The 25,985-nt window shown below is 38.5% G+C and overlaps 1 protein-coding gene across 3 annotated transcripts in view; it reads right to left on the minus strand.

Moving 5' to 3' along the window:
* Nucleotides 1–25,985, minus strand: part of PARD3B (par-3 family cell polarity regulator beta) — a 443,287-nt gene that overhangs the window by 270,322 nt on the left and 146,980 nt on the right. For all 3 annotated transcript variants that reach the window (XR_012777023.1, XM_075511456.1, XM_075511455.1), the window contains exon 4: nt 10,932–11,041. Coding sequence is in view for 2 of the 3 variants with exons in the window: in XM_075511456.1 (XP_075367571.1) it covers nt 10,932–11,041 (110 nt within the window). In the remaining variant the exon portion in view is untranslated. The remainder of the gene's footprint in view (nt 1–10,931; nt 11,042–25,985) is intronic.

Consider the following 25,985-nt stretch of genomic DNA (forward strand, 5'->3'; position numbering starts at 1 on the left):
AAGGATAGCTTTGTTATTATTAACATGGTACTCCCTAATCTAAAAGTATTTCTACTGTTGACAATTTCTTGCTATGTTCTGAGGTGCTTTAAAGAGAAAAACATACACCAGAGATTCTCTTTTGTGTATTAACTAGACTATCAATTTGAGCTTAACACAGCATCCACCTCAAAGCATCCTGGCTAGCAATGTTTGGGTCTATCTATGAACAGTGATCCAGACAATTTCCCTTCTTCTCTTCTGCATGACAGGATGGAGCGTTTTCCCATGCTTAACAACAGGGAATCAAGGATGGGCAGAATGGCCTGAAGACTGAAGTGGAACTGACCTCTTTTACCCGAAGAGTTAATTCTGCTATTTAAGTTTACAGGGTAATTTCTAAATCATAAAAATCACAGAATCCCAGAATCGTATAGGTTGGAAAAGACCTTTAAGATCATCGAGTCCAACCATAAACCTAACACTACCAAGTCCACCACTATACCATGTCCCTAAGCACCTCATCCAAACGTCTTTTAAATACCTCCAGGGATGGTGACTCAACCACTTCCCTGGGCAGCCTGGTCCAATGCTTGATAACCCTTTCAGTGAAGAAAAATTTCCTAATATCCAGTCTAAACCTCCCCTGGCGCAACTTGAGGCCATTTCCTCTCGTCCTATCACTTGTTACTTGGGAGAAGAGACCGACCCCCACCTCTCTACAACCTCCTTTCAAGTAGTTGTAGAGAGTGATAAGGTCTCCCCTGAGCCTCCTTTTCTCCAGGCTAAACAACCCCAGTTCCCTCAGCCGCTCCTCATAAGACTTCTGCTCCAGACCCTTCACCAGCTTCGTTGCCCTTCTCTGGACACACTCCAGCACCTCAATGTCCCTCTTGTAGTGGGGGGCCCAAAACTGAATACAGTATTCAAGGTGCGAAAATACTGCGTAACAATTTTTCTAGCCCACTCAGATTCTCTGCTCCTCTGAGCCTCCCTGGTAGGAACTCGAGGAGGACTTGTAATATAAGCTTAATATAGTCTTTTGCATTTTTTCCACAAGGAGCAAAATTTTCTGATTCTAGCTGTTCTTACCACTATACAGCAGACCACTTCAGTCATCAATATTTTCAGGGTATCTTTTGTAGAATATTCTTCCCTCAGATGCACAACATTACTGAATGCATTCTCTCAAGTGGAAATCCGAGAGCATCCAAGGCAGCACATACTACTCTGCATAAAGGAAATGTGGATACATTTATCTGCATAGTGTACGTTAGCCACACTGGTCTCCTAGCTGGTCTTTGTGCCACAGAATTTTCACCAATACCATTAATTAAGAAAAACTGCATCTTTGCAGAAGCACACAGAACATCTGATGCCTAGGCAGCTATAGCGGATGCCTCACAGATCTGAGGAAAATGTTCCTATGTTCTTTTAAACCAAAAATATGGTTAAGACACTAATTCTTTGGCTAAAGAGAATATCACTACAGGAACTTCTGAGAAACAGATTTGTCACTAAGAACTGCAGCATTTCACAGACTTTATTTATTTATTTTTTTTTTTTAAAAAGATGAAACTTCCATACTTTGGCTACCTCTTTTGAAACCAAATTGAAGGGGATATCTTTCTTCCTGATGATAAACAGAATTTTTTCTTCTTTGTGACTTAAAATTCATTTAATCTGTGGGGTTTTTGTTCCCTGGCCTCTCCTCCTTTTAACATACTTGCAACTTCTCACAGAAGCGTTTTATAAAATTCCCCTTGGAATATGCCTCTTCTGCATCAGAAACAGAATTCATTTGGGCTCTTATGGAAAGAGTCAAAAGATGAGGCGATGAAGAGTAACTGGCCCTTTTCTCAGTAGTGCTGCTTGCAGAACTTACTTTATCCCTGAACTATGTATTTCTGTTCGATTCTCATTCTGCTGCTTGAAGGACAGAAAGACTTATGCAGAACATAAAAGAAAGGGAGGTGTGGGGGTGGAAGTGAACTCCATGTCTGAGGAGCCTTCACCATATTTCTTAGACTGACATGAGGCCAGCTGAAAAGAAGGGGTTTCCTTTTGTTTCTGTAAACCTGACGGATACACCATGAAATTGATTGTACTTGGTAATTCCAAAAAAGCATAACAAAGGAAAAGGAGGAGGCCAATTTATCTCCGCAGGTGTTAAATGTATAATTATCTCAGATGCACCACTATTAGGTCAATGGAGCAAGCAACCTACAAGAAACACAGCAGCTCTTTTATTTAAGGTCCAAGTTCACGTCAGTCTAAGCCACATGCTAAATAGACATCAGCATGAATGCTGACACAGAGAGTAATTCTGCTAACTCTAAGACACCACAATGTGCTCTCAGCCCAGTCATGTTACATGGTACAGTCAAATACAGTAACTATGGTACTATCTGCATCCCTTGTACTGATGCAAAGAAGAAAGCTGGTTTACTTGAATTTTAGAGAGGAGCTTGAGAATCCGTATGTTCTAATGAAACCTAGATTAAACCAAGGCTTAAACCAAGATGAATTAAAAGCAAAACTTATTGTTACTAGTACTTTAAAAATGGAAAAATAATTTAAAAAAAGGCACAAGCCACTACTCAACTTGATTGTCAAGAAAAAAAAAATAAATCTTATGGAGCAACTGTTCCTATAAGATCTCTCCTGGGGGCCAAAGTTTGGGGTTTTTTTTCTTTTTTATGATACTGCTTGGGATGTGTAAAACTTTGAGCTGGCAAATACACTTCTTCAGGATCTGAAATACGTCACAAGAACAGCCGTGCCAGATCAGACCACAAGTATGTCCGTCTTTGGGTGCTCAGGACTAGAACACCAGGGTGCCTCACAAACAGGTAATTATTGTCCCTCATAGTACAGAGGAACAGTGACAGCAATTTGCTCTTGCATCAACTCAGTTATTCTAGAGTCTACTCACTTCCTTTTCAACTGAAGATTTACTTATTTACTAAATTGTATATTTATTAGGTTTTATTTATTTAAAGTTATTTCAGAGAAGCTCTACTGCCCAGGTTATGACCAAAGGTCACATCAGACTTACAGGCCGGAAGAAACCATTGCAATTACTGACAAAAATCAAAGTTGAGATTTTTGTTCAAAATCTTGAATCTCACTGAATCACCCTTACCATTTTAGTCTATATTCACAGTGGTCTCAGTTTCTTACTCCCAAATCCAACATGTCAAACACCTGCAACACCAGAAGCGCACAGAAGCATTAAAATATTCCTCCCTTCATTCCAGTTGTCATTGTAAGAAATTGCTTCATAGATATGGAGTAAATCAGGACCTGCTGCCATTAAAAAAAAATGAATGTGCAAGTTTTAAAGAGCACTATGTTATTATTACAACTTGAAAACCTGTAAATCCAGATTAGCTGAGACACCAACTACACAGGAGAAGAACAAATCTCCAGATAAGGTGTATCCAATGGGATGGGTAATTTAGTGTCTATGAGGCCTCTCCTAAAAAAAAAAAAAAAAAATAATAATAAAAAAAATCGCACCTCCTTTGAGTGTGAGTAACTGTCAATCCTGTAAGAGAAACAAAGCCACAGATCTCTCTTTCAGAGACACAGAAGTATTAACCAGAACAAGAGCAGAGTCTCATACATCAGTGCACTGCAAGATGACGCATTAAAAAATCCAAAATGAGTTTTTTTCCTAATGTCACAGCAACATTTGGGTCTAAATAAGTATCAAAGACCTCTGCCATTATTCCCAGTTGTCCACTGGTTTGCTATGTTTATGGAAAATGTTATTTATTTAGTAGCAGGCATTTCAGTAGGACACTGACTGAGAACCTATTTTATTTTAGCTAAATGTTTCTAGAGCTTGACAGTAAATGATATGCATGAGCCATGTTGACTGCCATCTTCCACTTTTAAATTTGACTGTCAGACATACAAGTAACTTGCTAATGTTTCATTCCAATTTCAGCGCCATGAGCCTGTTGCGTAAGCTGCCTGCTAAAAGCTGTTCCAGATGGAATGACAGCATTTTGTAGGACCCCAAAGATGTAGCTATAGAGATGACTATGTGTCAACAGCATTGAAAGCATGACCTTTTTTCCCCCTTTTTTTTTTGTCAGCAGTTCTTATTTCCACCCTATAATTTTTCCACATTCTTTATAAGATAGGCCACATGGGAAAGAGTTGAAGTCTTTCAGCCATCTTCCATCACCCGCAATCACATCTACCTGACTACACAAGGCAGAGGACAAAGGAGAAAGGTTTATAAACAATCAGGTATCTTCAAAATGACAGCCAAGGCCCAAAATTTATTTTAAAGAGGAAACAAAACCCAGCCCCCTACTAACGTAAGTTCCAGAATGATGGAGAACTTTGATGGTTTTCATAATAGATACTTTCTCTCATGAATAGTCAGTAAAAAGCCTGCACTCCTCTCATTGAAAATAGGCTTTAGAAAGCAACGCATTAACAATGAATAACTTCTTTTACCGATTGTACCATTTTTACTGATAATTTATATACTATATTAACATCACGGAACATTCATTATTAGCTCTTATTAAAATAAATCACAAAAAGTCTACTTATCCTTCTCAAACAAAAATATGTAAATTACACCCACTGCTCATCTTAAAAAATACAGGTAAGACAATACACTTTTTCTGAAATGTAGGCTGTGCAAGAAACACAAAGAGGACTTTTCCCCACACACACACCCGTACCTCTTTGCACCCTCAGAAGAGGAAATTACCCCAGGACACTGTCCTTTTTCAGATGATCAATTCAGTATTCTGAAGTGTTACAAATATTTCATTTACATTTCTCAGTTTTTCCTCCACAATATAAAGTAATTTCTTTTTGACGCACAATGCCACAGCACACAGTACAAGGAAGGGGGAAAAAAGCAGTGCAGGGTTGAAAAGCAACAGAAAGAATCGAGAAGGAATGGCTTTTGTTAATTTGACAGCCCTCAGCTAGCTGCATAGTTGGATTTATAAAAGGTTCTTTAAGAGAAGCAGTTTTTCATGGCGTAAGAGTGCCACACAGCTCTGGTTCCTGCAGTGCCTCACACCAACAACTTCAAAACTAACTCTCTGCAGATGTCCCTATGATCATCTAATCAGACATCAAAAGCAATACACTGACAAGCTCCTGCGCTGATTAGGAGTGTTCTATATATATTCCACAGCATAAACAGACACACAGTAGTTGCTTTAAAAATGGATTCACCCACATCAGAATTCCCTTTTAAAAAACTCAAACTGTTCGGAACTCCCCAGCTGAATGACAGGAAATTCTTTTAAATCTCCCCAGATCTTCTGTTCAGTTCCACACAGCAGTATTTCAAGAGCAGGAGTTAAATTATTAATAGGAAAACTTTTACCAGAAAAAAGTAAATGCCTTCCAGAATTTAAAAACCTTGCTATTCTGAATGACAGTCTGAGACCACACCACCTCAGGGAAGCACTCTTGCCTCTACCCTGCAACACACATCGTAATACCTAAGATGTGTTTCCATCTCTACTTTATTTGTTGTCTAATTACTATACATCAACCACCACTGGATTTAAAGCATTACAAGTGCACTATCCTTCCAGCGCTGCTAGTTCCTGAAGAATAACCGCATTTCTCCCAATATCTGGTTTCCTTCTCACAGCCTACCTCCTGCAGTATTTAAAGGGGGCTTATAAGAAAGATGGGGAGAGACTTTTTAGCAGGGCCTGTTGCGATAGGGCAAGGTATAATGGTTTTAAACTAAAAGAGCGTAGATTCAGACTAGATATAAAGAAGAAATTTTTCACAATGAGGGCGGTGAGGCACTGGAACAGGTTTCCCAGAGAGGTGGTAGATGCCCCATCCCTGGAAACATTCAAGGTCAGGTTGGACGGGGCTCTGAGCAACCTGACCTAGTGGAAGATGGCCCGGCTCATTGCAGGGGCCTAGGTGGACCTGTAAAGGTTCCTTCCAACCCAAACCATTCTAGGATTCTATCACATAACTATGGGAGAATTTCATATTAAAATTCTAACACACATAAAGGTTCCAGAAATTAAAACTACCTGACCTAGTCAGGGTGAGTAAACATACTGGACAAAAGTTTTATCTTCTAAAATCAGACAGACAATACAACCCTCAGGGCAGTGCAGTCTCTTAGCTCGAGCTTTAGCAGAAACCTGCGGGATCAACCCAAGTTACAGACTCTACAGCATTATTCCATCACTGTGTCACCTTTTCTGCCCTGCCCTGTTTTTAGTCTGATTAGATGAAGTAATATTTCTGCCTTTTTCTTATAGTAAAATACCCACACATTTTGAAAGTACTACTGATAATCTTTATCTCAAAGCTGAGTTCTGACTGTAGCATACCTTTATGTTTATGTATGTACATAAAATAGTATGTAAAAGGAACAAATCATGGAGCTGCATCCTTACACACTCTCACATTATGCTAATCTGCAGACACTTAATCAGGAAGGCTAATACATTACAAACACAATTAATGGCCAGAAGAACCGGAGGAGGCTTCAACCCTTTTTAACAAGGGCTTGTAACATAAAAATGTTCTGATTATATATGAACCTTATCCAAAATTGCAAATTGTATGTCCACAATGCATAAAATACAGTCAATTTCAAGTCACATCTAGGTAAAAATTGAAACTGTATTGAGCCACTGGAGCAGCACTTCAATTGATCCAGCATCTCATTGTATCTTCAAATATGGATAAATGCAATTTAATCAGCCATTCCCATTGATTAACTCCAAGTTAACCTAAGTATTTATCAAGGAAACATGCAACTATAAAAGAAAAGAAAGTCATGCAGAACATAGCATCCCCATAACAATCAGCAAGTTAACAAGAGGGGGTGAAACTTTAGTCCCACCAGAATTAATGCAAAACTTCCATCAACTGAAACAGAACCACAACCCTCCATCTAAAACTCATGACAGCTCAAGTCTTAAGACAGTAGGGAAGTCTGTCCCTGTGCAAAGAGAGAGATAAGCAGAAGTAATAGCTCCAGAAAGGAAAGTTCAGATGTTTTAATTATACCTTAGCAATTACTACCTGGATGAACTGGACAGAGAAAAAGCAGCAAAATCTATTCTGCTCTCTAAAAATTTCAAGAAACCAAACCAACAGAACCCCACAATTCAGAGTTTCTGCCTTGCTGTGTCTCATCTTTATCAGAGTGGAGCCTGGATCCAGCTAGGAACTTCTGAGTTGGCACAGAGAACCTGAAACTGCAGCTCCTCTCAGCAAGCTGGGGACAAGTGCTGAGCAAGCGTTAAGGGGCCAAAGAATGCTTCCTCCCTCTGAAAGGCTTCGACCATCTCAATCACACAGTATGACCTCACTCCAGGAGAGATCCCCAGTGGAAGACTTCATGACCACTGCTAACCCCACTTTCTGAAGCCAGGCCATTCACAGCCAAAAAGCAGTTGGACCAGCACCTGGCTATTGCCGTAGCAAGGCTACGGCCACCGAATTTTTCAGAGAAGTGCATTAAACTAATTATGCTTCCCTGAGGTCCTCTCTGGAGACCTAGAGAGGGAAGTTTCCATTTTCGAAAGCCTGGCCAGGGCTCTGTGATTATAACTAGATGGAAGAGCTTAACAGTTGCCTTCATAAATTAACAAATTCACTAACAAATGCCTTTTCTTCAATAACAAATTCAGATGTTTGTTATCCCTATTTTTCCCTGATTGTAGTATCTAAATTCTTCAGTGGCAGCTATCATGATAAGGAAGGAGAGGTTTGGATGAAAAAAGAAACTCAAATTTTATACCATCTGTTAAATGACTTCCAGTCTGAGAGAACAGATGCTGGACTTCACTATCAGTTTTTGATTGATCTAGAAGTATTTTGTTAATTGGGGCTAAAACTACAGCTAAGACAAAATAAGTGTCAGAGAAAATATGAAAGAATGGCTCAAATTCTTCTCAAACTACCTGGTCACTCAGAAAATATTTTGTAATTTTGGTAATCATCATATGGCATGAAAAAAAAATGAATGGGACATCTAAAAAACAGAATATATGCTCTGCTTAGATTCTATAAATACTGTGAACCGCTCAAATGGTTCATTAGGTTCATCCAGTTCACCTGAACTGGATAGCAATGTTTTTTCTTATATTACTGCATGTTTGCTGTTTTATTTTATGCATTACTTATTGTACGTCTGTCCTGCACTCTCCTAGAGACAAATCAGTGCTCTCTTCAGAGAGTTATATGATAATCACCTCTCAAAAATCTGATCAACTACTGGTGTATCAGTACATACCATATAAGACAGCATACAGTCTAACTACGAGTATTTCTACATAGAACTGAACTGCCAGTTCTACATGTGCTAAACACCAAAAGTGCCAAAACAATTAAGCTAGTTATGGAAGTCAGTTTCAATTACAAAATGATTGCTAAAATAATAGTGGCATAAATACAGAGACTTAATTTTTATTACATGCACTGAAAATTGTTTCATCTACCAACAGCTCTGGTTTTTCTAACTTGCACGTGACTGCAAGGAAGCAGTTTAACGTGAAAAAAATATGTGTTTGTGGCAAAGGAAAGGCAGTATTAATTTTAAATTTTCAGCAGCAATATACAGAACAAATGAATTTTCTCCAAATACTGCTTTAACACTTGCGTGAAAGAGCATAGCTATATTCAAAATGCAGCGTTCAGTTGCTTGTGCCATGTTTTTTCATTTGTCAGATTATCGATTCTTCCCTGTGTTTTAAAACAATCTGTACCTAATTTAACCTATGTTATTTAAGCTTGCTATGCTTCCCAAAACATTATGCCAAAGCATATTTCAGGATGATTGACGATGAGATTTTTAGAAATGGTACTGTTGCAAAAATAAGAGCTGGTGTAATGTATTTTGCTGTAACAAATTTTCACTTTAACAATAAAAACTTTCAACCTTCTGGGCCTTTCCCTCCCGCCCCCTTACATGACATTTAAAAAAAATCTGAGAGCCTTCTCCACTGTTGTTACCTGTCCAGCTTTGACGGTTACCCCTACAGCTGATGGAGGAAAGCTCTGTATTTTAGGCATAGAGAATTCCTTTAGGCCTAGAGGATTCTTGTGTGCTGATGCAAGTCAGTGAAGCACAGTGAGGTTTTAGCCTCCGAATGTAACTGCAGTCCTCATATAATGGCATCAAATGCAGTTGTCACTGCTAATATTATATTTAAAAAAAAAACAACAAAACAACAAAAACCTATTCTCTCTCTCCCTGATGGTCAAAAATAAAGCATTCAAAACATGTCCTGGAATGCAAATTTCACCAATTTTTCCACTCTTTTTTTTTTCCCCCCAATTTTCATAGTTATAAAATACCACAGGTCAGCATTACATACTGAGATACTCACACATTTCTCAACTTTGCAAAGACAGTAAGATCTTCACTCTTAACCAAGAATTCTTCTTTGTACTTTCATTTATCAGACTAAGTCAGTATTTCATTAATATGTAAGTGCTTGCAGCAAACATCAAGAAAAACCTCTCAGCTCAAACAGGTCTGACAAATGACGCAGGACTTTGACAGAGTTCAGCCCCCTGTAACACCATAATGTACTTGGAGAGTTCCTAGCACTTTTAAAATTGCACCACTTAGCAAGTAACAGAAGCCATTGCAAAATAAGGTGCACACACATTTGGCCATGCAAAGAGAAACAATGAACAGTCAACTAAAATCCTGTATTTGCCTTCAGAATGACAGAGTTAAGATTGAGAGCCATAAAACATCATTTATAAGCAAGTCATCTGACTTTCTATTTACTTACCTCATTCACATGACCTTAACTGGAAGTATGGTCTTAAATATAACATCTTCAGCTGAAAAGGTGAATGTAACCTCCAGCATGTGTTGCTGAACCCCAGTTCTTTCCTCCTGCTCCCTAATTTGCCAAGACGGCCATTTGTGGAATCTTGCCATAAACTAGTTGGGATCTAGGCTGAAACATCCCCCTCGCGCCAAATGAAGAGGCTGGGGGTTTCTGAGTGTTTTTTGCGTTGAAACAAAACAGTGATAGATTGGTTTACACAACTGGGGACAGGGAGTGAATTGCAACACTGTATAGGGAAGCTAAAGGGGAAAAGGCATAAATTTCACAAGCAAATGAAAGCAGGTGCAACTGCACCATCATTTAAGCCAGCATTAATTTGGCATAAAGTAGTGGAGAAGTCTATGAAAAAGCTCTGTTCTGCTTGATACACTTATGTATCCCAGCTGACATTCAGAGATTCTAAAGAATTTTATCTTTTTATAAGTAATATAGGAACACCTTCCCCACACACAAACACAAAGCTTCAGGCCTTAAAATTGCAAAGTAAAAAATGTGGCCCAAGTGTGATCAAGACAGTATCACTTTTAGAAGATTGAAGACAGCCTGCAATAACATCTGATTAAGAGTTACTGCATCCTCACTAATTGTCTTTGCACTAATGTTTAGTAATAACTATGTTGAAAACAAATTTGCCCTCAAAAGGGAAGAGTTATGTTGTAAAACAGAAAAGTGAGAGAGAAGAGACCATGCAGGATAGCAGCAGGGTGCCAAAGGAAGACAGAAATGCCATGAGAAAACAAGGGAAGTGAAAAAGGGTGCAAGACAAATGAAGCATATTAAAGGGGAAGTACATTTTTTCCACTAAGCAATGGTAAACAATATGAAACCAAACAAATAAACAATTGCTAAAAGTTCAGTTCATATTCCAGTGCCTTATATCACCATTGAGCTTTATGTAAATCTCTCATTTTAAAAAAGAGAACCACTGTTAATTGACTGTATCATCTAAAACAACCATTTTGTCCAGAGGAAATTCTCTCCTTTACAGAAAATGAGTATGATGCACTTTGTTTTAGATCCAAATTCATATATAGCTTATAAAACTGCTATATACCAACAGGTTAGAACAGGTTTTGCCCTTAAGAAAAAGGTGAGTTACATGACACCTACTGCCACAACATGCTTGAGACTGTGGTCACTGGGATGAGAAACACTTGGGTGGAAGTCAGCAGGTGGGCCCAAAGCTGGATCACTGCTCCTTCGTACCAGAAGTGGTGTGCCTAAGAGACAAAATAAAGAACAATGGTTCAAGGGTGCTACTGGAACACAAGGTAAAGCTTCATGTGATTTAACTAAGAGAGGTGTACAGTGCTTAAATATAAGTTTATCTGTGGCAATATCCACCTGGTAAATTACTAGATTTGACCAGGTTGTGCCATTTAGTATTTACTAAGCTAAAGAAATGAGAACATTTTAAGCTCTGTTATTCAGACTTTCAACCATGAGCTGCTAAATTAGGCAAAAACTGCTGACAAACAGGAGAAAAAGGCACCTTCTTGGAAAAACAAACAAGTAATTGCATGTATCTGTGACCATATGGACCATCAAGTTCTGACAGGGAAATCATACACTTGATCTAAGGAGTAACTGTGAACACAGGAAGAACTGGACTGCTATTGTTAATTCCTGCAACTGGTAGTGGTTATTTAACTAAACCAGGACAGGTCTAAAAGCCTTTCACTCCACACTAAGTACAGCTCTCATAGTGCTGTTCTGCATTAACCCAAACGGGGATCTCACCATCTCATTTTCAACTGTTCCTTACTTGCTCCTGGTGTATGTCCAAAAACCATACTGAGCAACTGCTTGCCTCTCCCATACCAATTATACAAGCCCACATTTAACCTGTATGGAAGGTCGCTTTGAATATGATGGCATGACCGTATATATAGGTCATAAATTTTATTTCCATAAGCTCACAAGATGCAATAGTCCATCACCACTACTTCTGTGCTGTCCCAACCTGAAGCATGTAAATGACAGATCAGGCACAGGTTTTTAGGTACAGAGGCAGCTGAAGGATAAATGGATAACTCCCTACATTAACTTCCTTTAGTATCTAACATGCCTTTGGGCTGGCTCTGCAGAGACAGCCTAAATGATGATATAAAGAGGAGAGGGGGAAGAGATTGCATTCACAGCAGATCTGCCTCCCACTAGCGACTGCCAGGATTCCCAGCGAACAGACGTAGGCAGTTGCAGTTGTTTCAGAGAAGCTATAGACTAAACAGCTTCCTCTTGCAGGCATCTCCAATTAGACTCACCAACTATTCATGTCTATTCACGTACTGTCTGGGAATAACCTCAAAGACCAGTCAGCAGCTTCTAGCAACACAACCATCCAGTTAGCAGAATACACGGATGCTATAAAACACTCCCTGCAAAACATCCAAGTGGGGCGATAGGGAAAACATCTTTAGTAATATGAGAAAGGAATTTCTCACATTATCCAAAATGAAATGAAACAAAAAGACTTTTTTTTCCCCCAAGTCTTTCCGAAATAATTTATCCATAGGCAAACAAAAAAATTGAAGAGAACATTGTCTAAGACAATAATTTTTCAAATGTTGCAAGTGAGTGAAAATAAGATTATAACTGTCAGTTATAGTATTAATTATGGTGGCTGGGACTTATGGCAGTCATAATTACTAGATCTATAACAGAAGTTTGAAGGTGCAACAGTTTCCTCATTAGAGAGACACTGACAAAGCTGGAGTGACTGTATCACATTCACTCTCAGCACAGCTTTGTAATTATAGCTGGAATAAATACCAGTACCTGATGCTGCGGAACAAGCAGAGAATCTACTGCTCTTACCCTTCCTCACAGCAAGCAGCAGTTTTTATATGCAGGTAATCCCTTCTATCTCCACTTATATAGGAAATCAGTAAGAAAAGCAAAAGTAAGACTTAAATTTGTGTCCTGATATTGAGGGAATGCTCAAAAATCAAAAGGTGAATATTGTTTTTTGTTCCAAGTGATTATCATCTTGATATTAAGAGCTATGCATGTTTTTACAAGGAGGTTCTGAAGAAAGGGATTGATCATCAAATTTGTCCATTTTGTGTGATTTTCTGAATGCGTCAGTAGGTCAAAAGGAACCAAATCTCTCCACTCAAATATTCCTGTTCTTCACATGCTGCTGAAGAGAAATTTTTTTCCTCTAAGCACATTTGATAAGAAGGTGTGTATAAAAGCTAAAGCCAAAAAGTGTTGGATTTTTAAGTTACTCCCTTCTTTAATACTTACTCCTTAAAATACTTTTTTCCGTGTATGACTAAAGTGTTTCTGGTGATCTGCATCCAATTTTCAGTCTCTCTTCAATACAACAGTTTGAAAACAGATGCTGAGACACTTTTATATGATTCAGTATAATTTAGCGTCCAGCTCCTTTTGACATAACCATGAACAATACAGAGAAACGCTCTGGCTAAACTACCAGAAAGCCCTTTGCATTGGTACTATTATTTGTAACCTTCACAACTCAATGAGCCATATTCCAAATTCAAATTAAAACATACTGTTGCTTATACTCTTCAAGGCCATCATCCCAGCCCCTTTTCTCATTTCTGCCTTCCTTTTTCCACAGTGAGAAGAGGGTAAAAAAAATTCCCCACAGTCAATTAAAGAGGCCAAAGATGGAAAAAAAGAAAAAAAAACCCAAACCACAAACAAACAACAACAACAACCAAAAAACCCCCAACCACTTACATTAAGCTCACTCCTTCTCCCAAAACCAACACTCTGAAATTAGATTTCTCCTTTTCCTGAGCTGTCTTCTACAACCAACTCCGCATTTCTCTCTCATTCCTCTGGCTGAGAGAAAGATGAAGTCTCCCATCTCTGTGCCTGCTGGGAGACAGGACCCTCATTTGTTCCAGGGCCTCTGAGCTTTCACAGCAGTTGAAAGAAGACGTCTCCTGTACCACACCATTCACATAATGCTTGTCTAGTAAGACGGGACCATACCTGAGCACTTCTGTCTGCTCCCTGTACCGACTGCTGCAAGGCGGTGTTTTTACCACATCGCCCCGGCCCGCCATTTTGAAGACCTCCTTTCACATGCTTTCTGCCACTGTTTTCCAGAGAAACTGAAGCAAAATGACATTATCCCATTCTCAGTTTACAGCTGTGTCAACTTTGAAACCAAAGTTTGCAGGAGCAGCAGGATTATAGAGAATACTGTTTTCCAGTTTGGGAAAATGGCTTTGCAACTATTTGCTTTCTTTTTATTCCCGCAAGTTTTTGCCTATTGCCATGAGGCTATGAAATTTATGGTGCTCGTCTGGAACGCTTCCCTACTTACACAAAAACAACTGGACTTTTTGACCATTGTCTACAGTGCTTTCTCTTTTCTCCCAATTTGTTTTAAATTTTAGGGTCCTACAGATCATTTTCTTGTTGAAGGGAAAACCAGAGTCTATTTTCTTAATTTTTTAAAAATATATTTACTGACATATAACATCATTTCTTGTACAGAGATATCACAAATTGTAACATCTCTGTGAACCAAGTCAGCTGAAATCTTTAGCTAAAATTATCCAAAACAATCCCCCTGACCTTCACTGCTTCACATGCATGCACCACAAAGACACTGGAGCACGAAAACAACCTTTTATTAGACAAAAGCAAATTGAACCAAAATGCCCTCTCTAATAGGGGAAAACAAATGGCAAGCAGGAAGATTAGATGAAAAACTTGAGAAAAAGCGGTACTCTCCCTCTTTGTGAGGAGAATCCCGTATTCTCTTTCAGGAGACAGCAATCCTCAGCGGCTCCCTGAGCTAACCAACTCTCCTCCACCTCCCCTCATCTCCTCTGCAGCGCAGGCAGCTCGCTGCCGGAAGAACTCCTTCCCTGCCACTCAGTGCCTCCCAGCCCACCCTTCTCCCCCACAGGCTCCCTTCTGTTTTCAGCCTCTCCCCGCCTCTTCTGTACTGCACGCACAGGGCTCTTGAAAGGCAAGCATGCTCCCTTGCGCTCCGGAAGAGAGAAACCTCCCCAAATCCCAGGGCCCAGGACTCAACCCCACTCAGGAGTCGGCCCATGTCCATTATACGTACATACCTTGAATTTGTTCATCACTGCCTTCCTTCGACATGGATAAAATGTAAGGAAAACCCATCACTGATACCATTTATTACAGGCATACTATAGACAATCATATACGTTTTTACTTTAGAGATTTCATCATCCGTTTTCTTCTGTCAGGAAGCAGAACGTTGCCTTTTGCCTCACTACTTTCCTTTTGTCGTGCTGTCTTTCCATGTTATTCTACTCACGCTCTTGCATTTGTGCTGAACATTTATAACAACCAGTGTAAGCTCAAACAGAAAATTCACCTTTTCCCTGAATGATGAGACACAGAAAAACTCCTTTCCACATACCAAGTTGATCATACAAACATGTTATTTACAAGAACTACTGTTTTGTGCCAGAGTAGCACTTTGTATTTTAAACTTAGGAACTCAGTTTAAAAAAATTAGTTAGCCTTATCTTGCTGCATTGCATCGGTAATTTACAGACAACAAAAATTCAAATACGTGTCCAAGACTAAAATTTTTCTCACGATGACAGCTTTTAACCTCAATCACTTCAGGGTGTATTTCCCCTTCTTTCAAAATTTGCACGAAGCGCCTTCTATTACGGTACCATAGCACCTCCTAAGCACACGTGGATGTCTCAGCCTTGTTCACAATACATACTCTTTGACAAAGCTGATGAGAAAAAGTCCTGTGGCTTTCCTTCCTTAAAGTAAACTCTGTGTTGTTTAGTTTCAAGCCCTGTAGATCAATCTTTTCCTTTTGCTAGCATCACCCTCAGAAATTAGTATCTACACAGATTCATGGTTAACAGTGTATTTTCCCTGAACTCTTATGTTTTGGAAATATTTTTTTTTAACTGCAAATATGGTTGAAACAAGCATATGGTAGAAACCACACTTAGATTTAAATTGGTTACATTAGGAAAAAAAACACAGAAGAGAGAAGTTCTGCCATTTGTGCACAATTAAAAACTGAAAACTTGCATCAACACAATGGCAAAAGAAACATCTTCATGCCAGATGTAATCCTATTTTCTTATTTTGGTCTTTTTTTTTTTTTTTTTTTTAATTTCACCAAAAAGCCGTACACAGACATTAATGCTTACCCTGAATAAGAGTGCACTCTGCCTCACTTCACTTAAGCCCTCTGGCAGATCAAAAATCAGCACTTGAGGTTAGGAGGGGGCTGACTAACAGGAAGCGATGGGTTTACGAACACTGTGCAACCTCAGATAAATAATGTAAGGTTTGGAGTTCAGGATCCAAACGTGGTCAGGGGAACTTTGGAGCTCCAGCTGTCCCTCCTGGGGTCCCCCTAAAGTCCTCAGGGGCTCTAGGCTCTGAGTTCTGGCATCCAATTTGATGCCTAAATTTAGACAGCTGAGTATCGCTCAGGGTGACCACTACCACAAAAAAAGATTATTCTAACCCTTCCTTAATTTCGCTCTTTTGCTCTCAATTCTCCTTGCTCAGGAAAGCACAATTCACCTCCAGGTTGAAATCCTTTTAATCTTTGGGATTTAGGTTGCAGGTTGGTGTTACAGGGCCAAATTCAGAAAACTGCTGAAGACAACTGGAGTTTATCACCCACGAGCATTTTCGGTAGGCTGTGCTATCTATAATGGCGTTAAATTACGTACTAAAAATTGATTTTACCATTGCTTTGGGTGCAAACACTCTCAGATAACTTTTGGGTGAGCTGACAATCAAAGAACATAGGAAATGCAAGCACATGGGTTGCCACTGCATCAGTCGCAACCAACATATTATGAGGGGTTTTTGTTTGGTTGTTTTTCCAGGTAACAGGGAAGAACTATTTTAGCGGAGAACAAAAGATACACTTGGACAGAATACCATAAGTGGACAGAAAGAGATTTACAATAAATCACCTACACAGTTCAAGTCATAATTTTAAATTCTGCTCCTGCATATAAAAATGCTGACTATGATGGGAAAAAAGCTGTCCATCAAGTGTGTATCAAACCATCAGCTGTTAAAGGCCATACCAATGACAATTACTCTGCTGCCTGCTTCCAAATTACACTTGCCTGGACAGACAGACAAATTATTTTCTGACCTGCACGTGCCTCGAAGTATTTTTTTTTTTAGAGCTCCTTCTGAGCAAACCACAACAAAATTTCAAGTCCGAGTTGAAACAAAACACCATAAATACTATATGCATACAGACACAAATCCGAAATTGCACTTCAGCACAAACAATTCTTGGCTGGAAGCCCTCTGAACAGATGCAACAAAAACAGCCACCGTTTAAACTGGAAAGTCAGAATGACTTTTAAACTGGTGCTATCATGAAACAGTTCAGGCACTGGAAACAAAATATTACAAGTAGGATATTAATTTATATTTAACTATAGGAAAGGTCATTAATATATGCCTATTTTTCTTCTTTTTATCAGAGAAATTCACGTTAACAGGCATACAGACAGTTCTGCTGGTCAGCACTTTTTGAGAGCACTAAGCAATCAGTGGGTAAATTTGGTCACCCTCAGATTTATTGCTTACCACCACCTGAGGCATCGTGTAATGGTTCTGCCATGTACTTAAAATGTAGCTGACATTAGCTTGTACATTGTACCTTGTGATAGGACTGTACCACTTGTTTTTTTTTATTTTTTTAAATATGTAATGCTCTGACGATGCGACTTTTACGTTTAGAGCTAACTCAAATTGCTCATAATAGCACCTATCAATACAATTTCAGATCTACAGCTATCTGTTCCTTCCAAAGTGCATACTGCGCTTTTTAAATTCCCATGGATACAAGATTAGATTAACGAACTAGGATGATGTAACAGTTAAGACAATTGACTTAAATCTATAAACAGATGAAAATCCATTTCCAACAAGCTCTCTCTTTTACATATTAACCCAGTGCAGAACAAAGTATTTCCCTGTCACTCTAAATGAGGTGTTCTTTTTCTTACAAAGAAAAATAAAAGCAATCACCTACAAGTAACACCCAGTAAAGGCTTTAAACAGAGATTGTTTTGGGGTGCTGCTCTTCAGCACCATAAATTTCAAAAGAATGATTTTCTCTGGTTGCACGTGCTATAACATATTAAGTGAGATTTCAGTTACGAAGCACAAGAACTGTTCTCACAGTTTTTATGACCAGAATGAAATTTGTTTGGTACTGTCATTGTCAGAAACAGTGCCTAATGAAACAACTATGGAATATTTACATTTACAGCTTTTGGACTTTCAAAGATGGACATGTAAGAATCACCTACATACATTATTTCATTAATAAAGTTAATCTAGATTCCATTTTCAGGATCAAACCCCACATCCATATGAAAAGAAGTTAACCACTTCTCATCTTAAGGCACTAGGATACGTATGTATCTACAGAAGATGTACAAGTAATGCTGCTGCTTTCTCCCTGTTTCAAAATTTCTCTCAATAAAGTTTCCAGCTGAAGGACAGGACTTCAGTTTGGATCTTAACCAGGTATTCTTTTCTTGCACTTAAGGTCACAACACACGTCAGATCTAGAGTAATTTCAGGATCTTCTCACCTCTATCAACACAATGCTCCTATTTTCAGCTCCTCATGAGACCGACAGGGAGCACACAGAGTTACTGGAGTGCTGGGAACACCATGACTCCCAAAGGGTCTTGGCTGCAGATACCACATGGAAAAGACTGGGCAGAGGGCAAGGAGCTGCAGCAGAACCCTCCTGGCGCAAGGATTAATCACCTCCCTCAAAACAGGCAGTTGTCATTTTTTTCCCAACCCAAGCTCTAGCAAAATGTGCAACTCCTATCCTTGCTGGGCAGACTGATTAGGAGCTTTGTGAGAACACACTGGCTATTACCAACAAGAATCAGCAATTTCTACTACAGGCCAGGCTTTCTTTTATTCTTGTCCAGGTGAAACACCTTTGTCAATCACACCATCATTGTGCACCCACTGACTGACGCACAGCCTCCAACTTGCAGCTTCATTTGGAAGTATCATTTGGAAAAAAAAATATAGTATTAGAATTTATATAGATTTAAATAGTTATATTAGAATTTCCCTACACACACACACACACACAAAGTTTTTTTGTTTGGGGGGATTGGGTTTTTGTTTTGGTGTTTTGTTTTGTTTAAATGTAATCTCTTTCAAATGGCATTCAGATGTCAACGGAAACTAAACTTTAGATATACTTAAAAACACCAGTCATCTTAGTCATCCAACTTGCTGGACACAGCAAAAAGCATTCCTCTTATTAAACAGACTGTTTTTTTAAGCAGCATATTATCTGTAGTTACTGAATTTAAATCAATCATTTTAGGCTAATATATCCTATAAGATTTAAAAACTAATAGATCTCAGACTCTCGCACCTCATTTTTATTCACAGATTGAAAGGTGAAAATAAGCATTTCTTCTATTTCAATTCCCAGCCCATTTCTCAACTTCAAATTAAATACTTAATTAACTGTACTAGTTGAATAAACTGACACAAAGAAAATATTCTGTGCACCTGCAAAAGAGGCCATGCTGCCAAAAGCTGGTTTAGCACTTCAGCTAACATCAGTTACAGGTGCTTATGCAGTCACTTTTCCAGAGTTCAACGGTTTAATTTTCTTTAAAACTTTGGCAGCTAAACTTTACAACTTGAATATAATTTTGGTAGCATTTTATTGCTAGTAGTAGAATAGTAAAATACATTTTTTCAATATTTTAATGGTATTTTAAAGGAGTATCACAAATTACAGCATTAGTATAGGTTTTTGTAATATTTAAATATGACCTGTGTTTTATATATCTGATCTAAATTAAGAACCTTTTCTGTTTCGACCTTTCCTTAAAAAAGAAGTCCTATTATGACTGATTATTTTCTATTCTAGTCATGGCAAACTAGTTTTAGTCTCAAATTTCAAATTTCTTCCTGCCAATTTTAAAAGAACTTGAAACTTTCTGGGAGGTTTCAAGGAACGATAAGAACATAAGAACAGCTATATTGGGTCCACCTCACCCATTATCCCGCATTTAACAGTCATATCAAACACTCAGGGCGAGGGCATAACTGCAAAGTGGTGTATCCTACCAGCTTGCAAAAAATAATGTTTGAAAGATTTCCAAATCAGAGTGGCATCTAGACCACCATATTTTAACAGCCACTGATGAGGCACCTCCTGTGAATTTGTCTAATTCTATTATAACTCATTGATTTTTGGCCTGTAACACTGAGTTACACAATTCAGTTGAATGCTTCATGAAAAGGGTAGTTTAGGGTTATTTTGCTTTGTAATCTATTGAACAATAGTTTTGCTTGATACTCCTAGTTTTTATGTGGTGAGGAAAGTGAATGATCATTCCCTATTAATCTGTCTTGATATTTAAAATGGTAAGGACTATTTCTGTAGGGAAGTTAAAAAAGGACTCAGTCACAGAGGGTCATTTTTCCCTTTTTGTGGGAGATTTAAGAAGAGATGACCAAAATAATACACAGGATTCATCTTTCTAGTAAACATACTAATCCTTCTTTTACTTAATGTCTACAGTAAACAGACTTCCCTCTAATGAAGTAATGAGTTACAAAGAAAGCAAAACATAAATCAACAGCCAGTGTGCCTATGGGAAAACTGTGCAACATATTGGGAGGGAGATGCATCTTTTGCCAACTATGTTCAGGAGTAGTAAATACACAACTCTCCATTTTACTTGGCTGAGATTCTAGATATCTGTTGTGAGAAATGATCAAAATCTGAAGTGGCACTTCAAAGTAAAGAGACAAAAACATTAACTATCAGCTAAGGCTCTTGAAAGGGTAAACTAAATAGAAAGCAATGAGAAAGAACTACATGGCAATGGCCAAACTGACTGAATCATTGGACTGTTATTTGTAACTTCTCTAATGATGACTTTCATACAGATGAGTTCATCTGTATACTGGAACATGTTCATACGGAAGCAAACAGTAAACAGTCATTAGCGAACAAACATTGCAAAAAATGTGTAAAACTATACTAGCTTGGTTTCTTAAGAAAAAAAGGGTGATCTACTACCTCAAGACCTTTAGTTGAAGTCTTATTTTTTTTAACTTGAGCAATTTCAAACTATCAATCAGCCAACAGCAGGCTCATTTTCAACCTGAAATACACATTTTGCCATATTGCCTCAGAGCTAATATAGCACACAGTACTGTAGAGATTTATAAACGCACATACACACTCCTTTGTCTTACCTAGCACTAGAGTGTACTGACAGAGATTGCCTATAGCCTTCCAGTATGATATTATACTGTAGCCTTTCAAAGCCTTCAGCTGCAAATATTTACCTTACTAAGTGGGTTGGTCTCTTTCTTTTTAAGAGATACTACCTTTGAAACTATCTGAGTCATAACAACATGCAAATACACAAAAACAGCAACACCACAAAATTAGTAAAATACACAAAAATCTTAGGAAAAACACTGACATCGAATAAACTGTGTCAAAAAGCAGCATAGACTTTTGTAATAGAATTTATTCCATCATTCGAAGTCCCATTCATCACCATCCCCCAAAACCTTCCCTGAGGCAATAAAAGGCTGGAAATGAGCATCTCGGCTAGAGAGCTACTGCAGGAAAATGTGTAACTTGTGATGGAAAAATATTTTTCTCCCTACTTAACATATTTTCATGGGGATACCCCCTTGCCCCAAAGTAAGGCAGATTAAAGCAAGTGCAAAGGGAATAGAGACAAGGGGAATAACTGATGAGAAACAATCTTTGGGGAAATCAGAGGCAGAGGGGCTATTAAAAAGAAAAGGGGTTCTTTGGTAACCAGCTATGCACATAAATTTATTACCTACACTACTACTCAATTCTTGGGTATGGGGAAAGAAGGAAAGACTGGCTTGTTTTCTAAATGGGCAACCCAAAGACAGAGAAACACGTGGAAATTTTTTTTATATGTATCTTTACAGAAAGCATTACTGTATTCTGTTGCTGCAATACAAAGACAAACTTCAGCTATGCTGGTGCAAAGCTCATTTCCATGAATCAAGGACAACTAAGTAATACCAAGCTTAAGTCATGAGGTCAAAATATACCAAGTCTGCATTGTGGCTGAAATGAAAAGTTATCTTCAAACCTTTAGCTTGCCTGAGAACAGAAACCATTTGTTTTAGGAACACAAGCAGACTTTAATTGATCATCACAATTCTTTAAAACCAGATTAAACTGAATGCTGCAGAGGAGAAAAATCTATCAAGTAAAGTGTCATCCTCACAACACCTATGACAAACAGCATGGGACAAGGTTTGATATCACTACTATGAGTGCAGCCTTCCAGTGCAGAGAAAGAGAATAAAGTCATATTGGCTTAAGGAAATAAGCAGTATTGCCTCAAACCACAGAAGGCAGCATGTGCTTCTATAATGCATTTCTTTTGAAACTTACCAATTTCAAAATGTTAATTTTCCCTGAATCATACAGGAGAGAATTATTATATGCATGTAGTACACTCAATGTAGTGACAAACATCGGAACGCTCAGCCAATAAACTGACATCGCAAGATTAAGATGAACAGGATAGCTTTTATGTAAGAAAAAGTGTCTTTCCTACTTACTCTGACACGGCATTTATGCTGTACACGAGCATTAGCAACATTTTGTTTATCAAATGAATAGTTGCAGTTCCTATCTGTTTTCCTAACTTTTAAAAAACCATAATCACATGGTTTCCTCTGTATTTAAAATATGCTGTGCATATATCCATAGTATCTCAACAACAGCTTGAAAGAGAACTAACCAAATATATGCTGTTTAAAATGCCCCAAAGCCTACTTACAATACTTCCACTTCAAAGCAGACAAGAAAGAGAAGGAATTCTTTCCAAGCTCTAAAGTCTGAGCACGGAAACAGATGACATCCGTACCCTGGAGGTAACAATTTAAGCCCCATCAGGCCTATCACGGGAGAAACTTCCAAAAACTCCTGGAAGAAATCTTGCCTTCAATTCCCTTGGACTTCAAACTGAAACACTGCCAATGGAAGCATCTCTGTTGACTGACTTAGAAACCCAAACACATAGGGCCATTCAAACTAAATGAGTGTTTTAAACAACCCCATGAAGCACAATTTAAGCTAGAGCAAGCCCAAAACCACGGGAATATATTAAGCTGATTAAGTATATTCTCTGTCTGAAGCCCCTGAAACACCTTCAAGGAAATTCCATAAGAGTGCAAGTAATCTTTCCCAAATGTTAAAGACGTGGCCACAACACCACCGACTGCATCAAAATGGAAAACCAAAACTTTCTAGGCTAGTACTGTTACTATCCTGTACGAGACCTACTGAGGGTTGGAGCATTCCCAGGTAGCAATCTGTTTTCAGGAAACAAATGTCCACTGCAAAGACGCTACATAAAATGTCCAGAACTGAAAGGACTGACTGTTCAAAAGCACAAGTTCCTCAATATAGCCTGAACTTCAACTGTCATTGCCATTCGTAAGCTTATTTTAGGAGAGAGACTGTAATTGGCCATTCCAACCATCGTTTGCACCCAAGTCTTCTGCTTGAACGTTGATCAGATGGGGTGTGTGCATGTGTGTGGGTGTATATATGTAAATATAAAAGAAGAAAATCTTCTTCTCAGAGATTTGCCATAAAGCAAAGGCATGCAAACTTTGAAATACCAAAGTAAGACCTTTCCATGAGAAAAGCAAGACACTTGCCCCACTTAGCAGGGAAAACTTTCAAAGGGAGGAGTTTAACTCCTGTAGTTTACAAGAGAATTTTATAACCTGCTATCAGTAACTGTTTACGCAATTATTTCTTTATCTAGCCTCAATTTTAACTAAACACTAATAAAGGTATAAATTCATTCAGAAGATAAATTTTATAGCAATAGCCAACAATCGAAGTAACTTAATTGTATCTGCTTCCCATAATGCTTGTACTCAGATAACAGCTTCAGGAATCTTCAACCCGATTCCCAAAAAAAGGGAGAAAGAGAAAAGAATAATTAAAACAACAACAACCACCATCATGGAGATACCTACACATACTTCACTTTTTTTCCTACCTTAGTATTCAGAAGTAACAAGTATCACCAAATACTGTCTGTCTTCCTCCAGGCAAAATCATGACTACTTAACACCAAGGAGAGGAGCAAGAGAAAAGCAACAACTAAGCTTGTGTGCACTCGACCATCATCTATCAAATAAAGCAAATGAAACATTGAGCCAGTCATGAAGGCATTTCCAGCTCAAAGTGACATGTCCATAAAATGGATCCTCCATAAATAAATTAGTGCTCTCCTTCCTGCCCATATGGACTGAAAAGGAAAAAACAAACTGACATCATGAAAAAACCCAAAAGGCTAAACCTCTTACTCCCCCTTTCCTATTCCACTACCTACCATGCAGGGAAAACCACTAGAAAAGAACACTAAACTATTAGGTGCAAAAGGAAAACCAGAAGGGCCACCAGCGCGCTTCTGGGTGCACAGAAAATTACAAGATGGCTTATGAGGGCCAACAGAACTACAAACAGTAAAAACTCAGACAGTTCAGCTAGTTGACTTGAAGGGCCTTATAAAAAAATTGAAAACTCTCCTACTAAAACAAGGCACCTGCACTGGCATGTTACATAGTTGAAAAGTTATGACGACGCACTAGTGTTTCTAAAAAAAAAAAAAACCAAAACAACAACGGGACATTTCTGAAGTGACTATGTCTCATACTCTGCAGGAATGGCTAGCTTGCAGTTGAAGCTAATGATAACACAAAGCATTTCTTACAGACTACTGGTCTATGAAGAAGCACACTTTCACTGGACATTAGCTTAGCAATAGCCTGCAGGCCACTGCTTCAAACATTACGGATGCATCAGTTTCATGAGCAGAAGATTACTGGTGGGTAACCATTTATTTGGAAAGACTTATTAAAAACCTCTAGTCTGAAGCTGATAAACATCTAAACCAAAACATTTTGAAAATATTTTAGGAAGATCACATCAATTTACACATAGCCCATTAGTTGCTACCATAAAGTTGTATTTTACCACTCTACGTTGCTAGTTCACTCTTAAAAAGTCTAACAATAAATGCGTATGTATTCAACACCTCCAACTACTAGCTAGAGAACACCAGACAGGACTATTTGCACATACTGTTAGTATCCCTAATATACATAAGCCCATCCATCATGGGCACTCTCAAGATTTTAACACACTACACAAGAATATCATCCCCTATCCCAGCAAAGCTATCTTTAAGATGAGAGAATGACTGTTTAATCATACATCAGCCATCAACAATGCAACAGCAGTTTGGAACAGGGAATAAAGGCAATCAGTCAATAAGGTCTGCAAAGGTAAGTCCCTACTCTGCGAAGTCTTCTCAGCTACCATCTGTGGTCAAAGAGAAATATTAGGACATAATATACTCAAAAAAACCAAACCAAACAAACAAAACACACATCCAAAACCAATGCCAACAGAAAAGTGCTAGTTAACCCAGCAATTACTCTACTACGTACATGCAAGGATCTACAAGTGTTTCATCATTCAAAACACTTGTTAGTTCAATAGTATTTGCATCAGTGAATATACTCTCACACAACCTGCCAAAAATCCAACATAATACATTTTGCTGCTATAAAGATAAGTAATCAACAACAGTGACTAGACAAAATATATTCATCTAAATGGCATTTGATTAGAAAGCAAAACCCCCCACCTGTGAAGAATAAAGGAAATAAGTGTTTCTTAAATGACTTTGATATAGCAATTTTAAAGAAAAGTTATGGCATCACAATTTATCCATACAAAATAATTTTGTCTGATTATGTACATGTGCTGGGTTGGCCTGGGGTAGAGTTAATTTTCTTCACAGTAGCTAGGATGGGGCTATACTTTAGATTTGTGCTGGAAACACTGTTGATAACACAGGGATGTTTTTGTTATTGCTGAGCAGTGCTTACACAGAGTCAAGGCCTTTTCTGCCTCTCACCCCACCCCACCAGCGAGCAGGCTGGGGGTGCACAAGGAGTTGGGAGGGGACACGGCTGGGACAGCTGACCCCAACTGACCAAAGGGATATCCCATACCATATGGCGTCATGCTCAGTATAGAAAGCTGGGGGAAGGAGGAAGGGGGGACATTCGGAGTGACAGCAT

The sequence above is a fragment of the Mycteria americana genome, chromosome 9 (genome assembly GCF_035582795.1).
Source record: "Mycteria americana isolate JAX WOST 10 ecotype Jacksonville Zoo and Gardens chromosome 9, USCA_MyAme_1.0, whole genome shotgun sequence".
NCBI classification, from domain to species: domain Eukaryota; kingdom Metazoa; phylum Chordata; class Aves; order Ciconiiformes; family Ciconiidae; genus Mycteria; species Mycteria americana.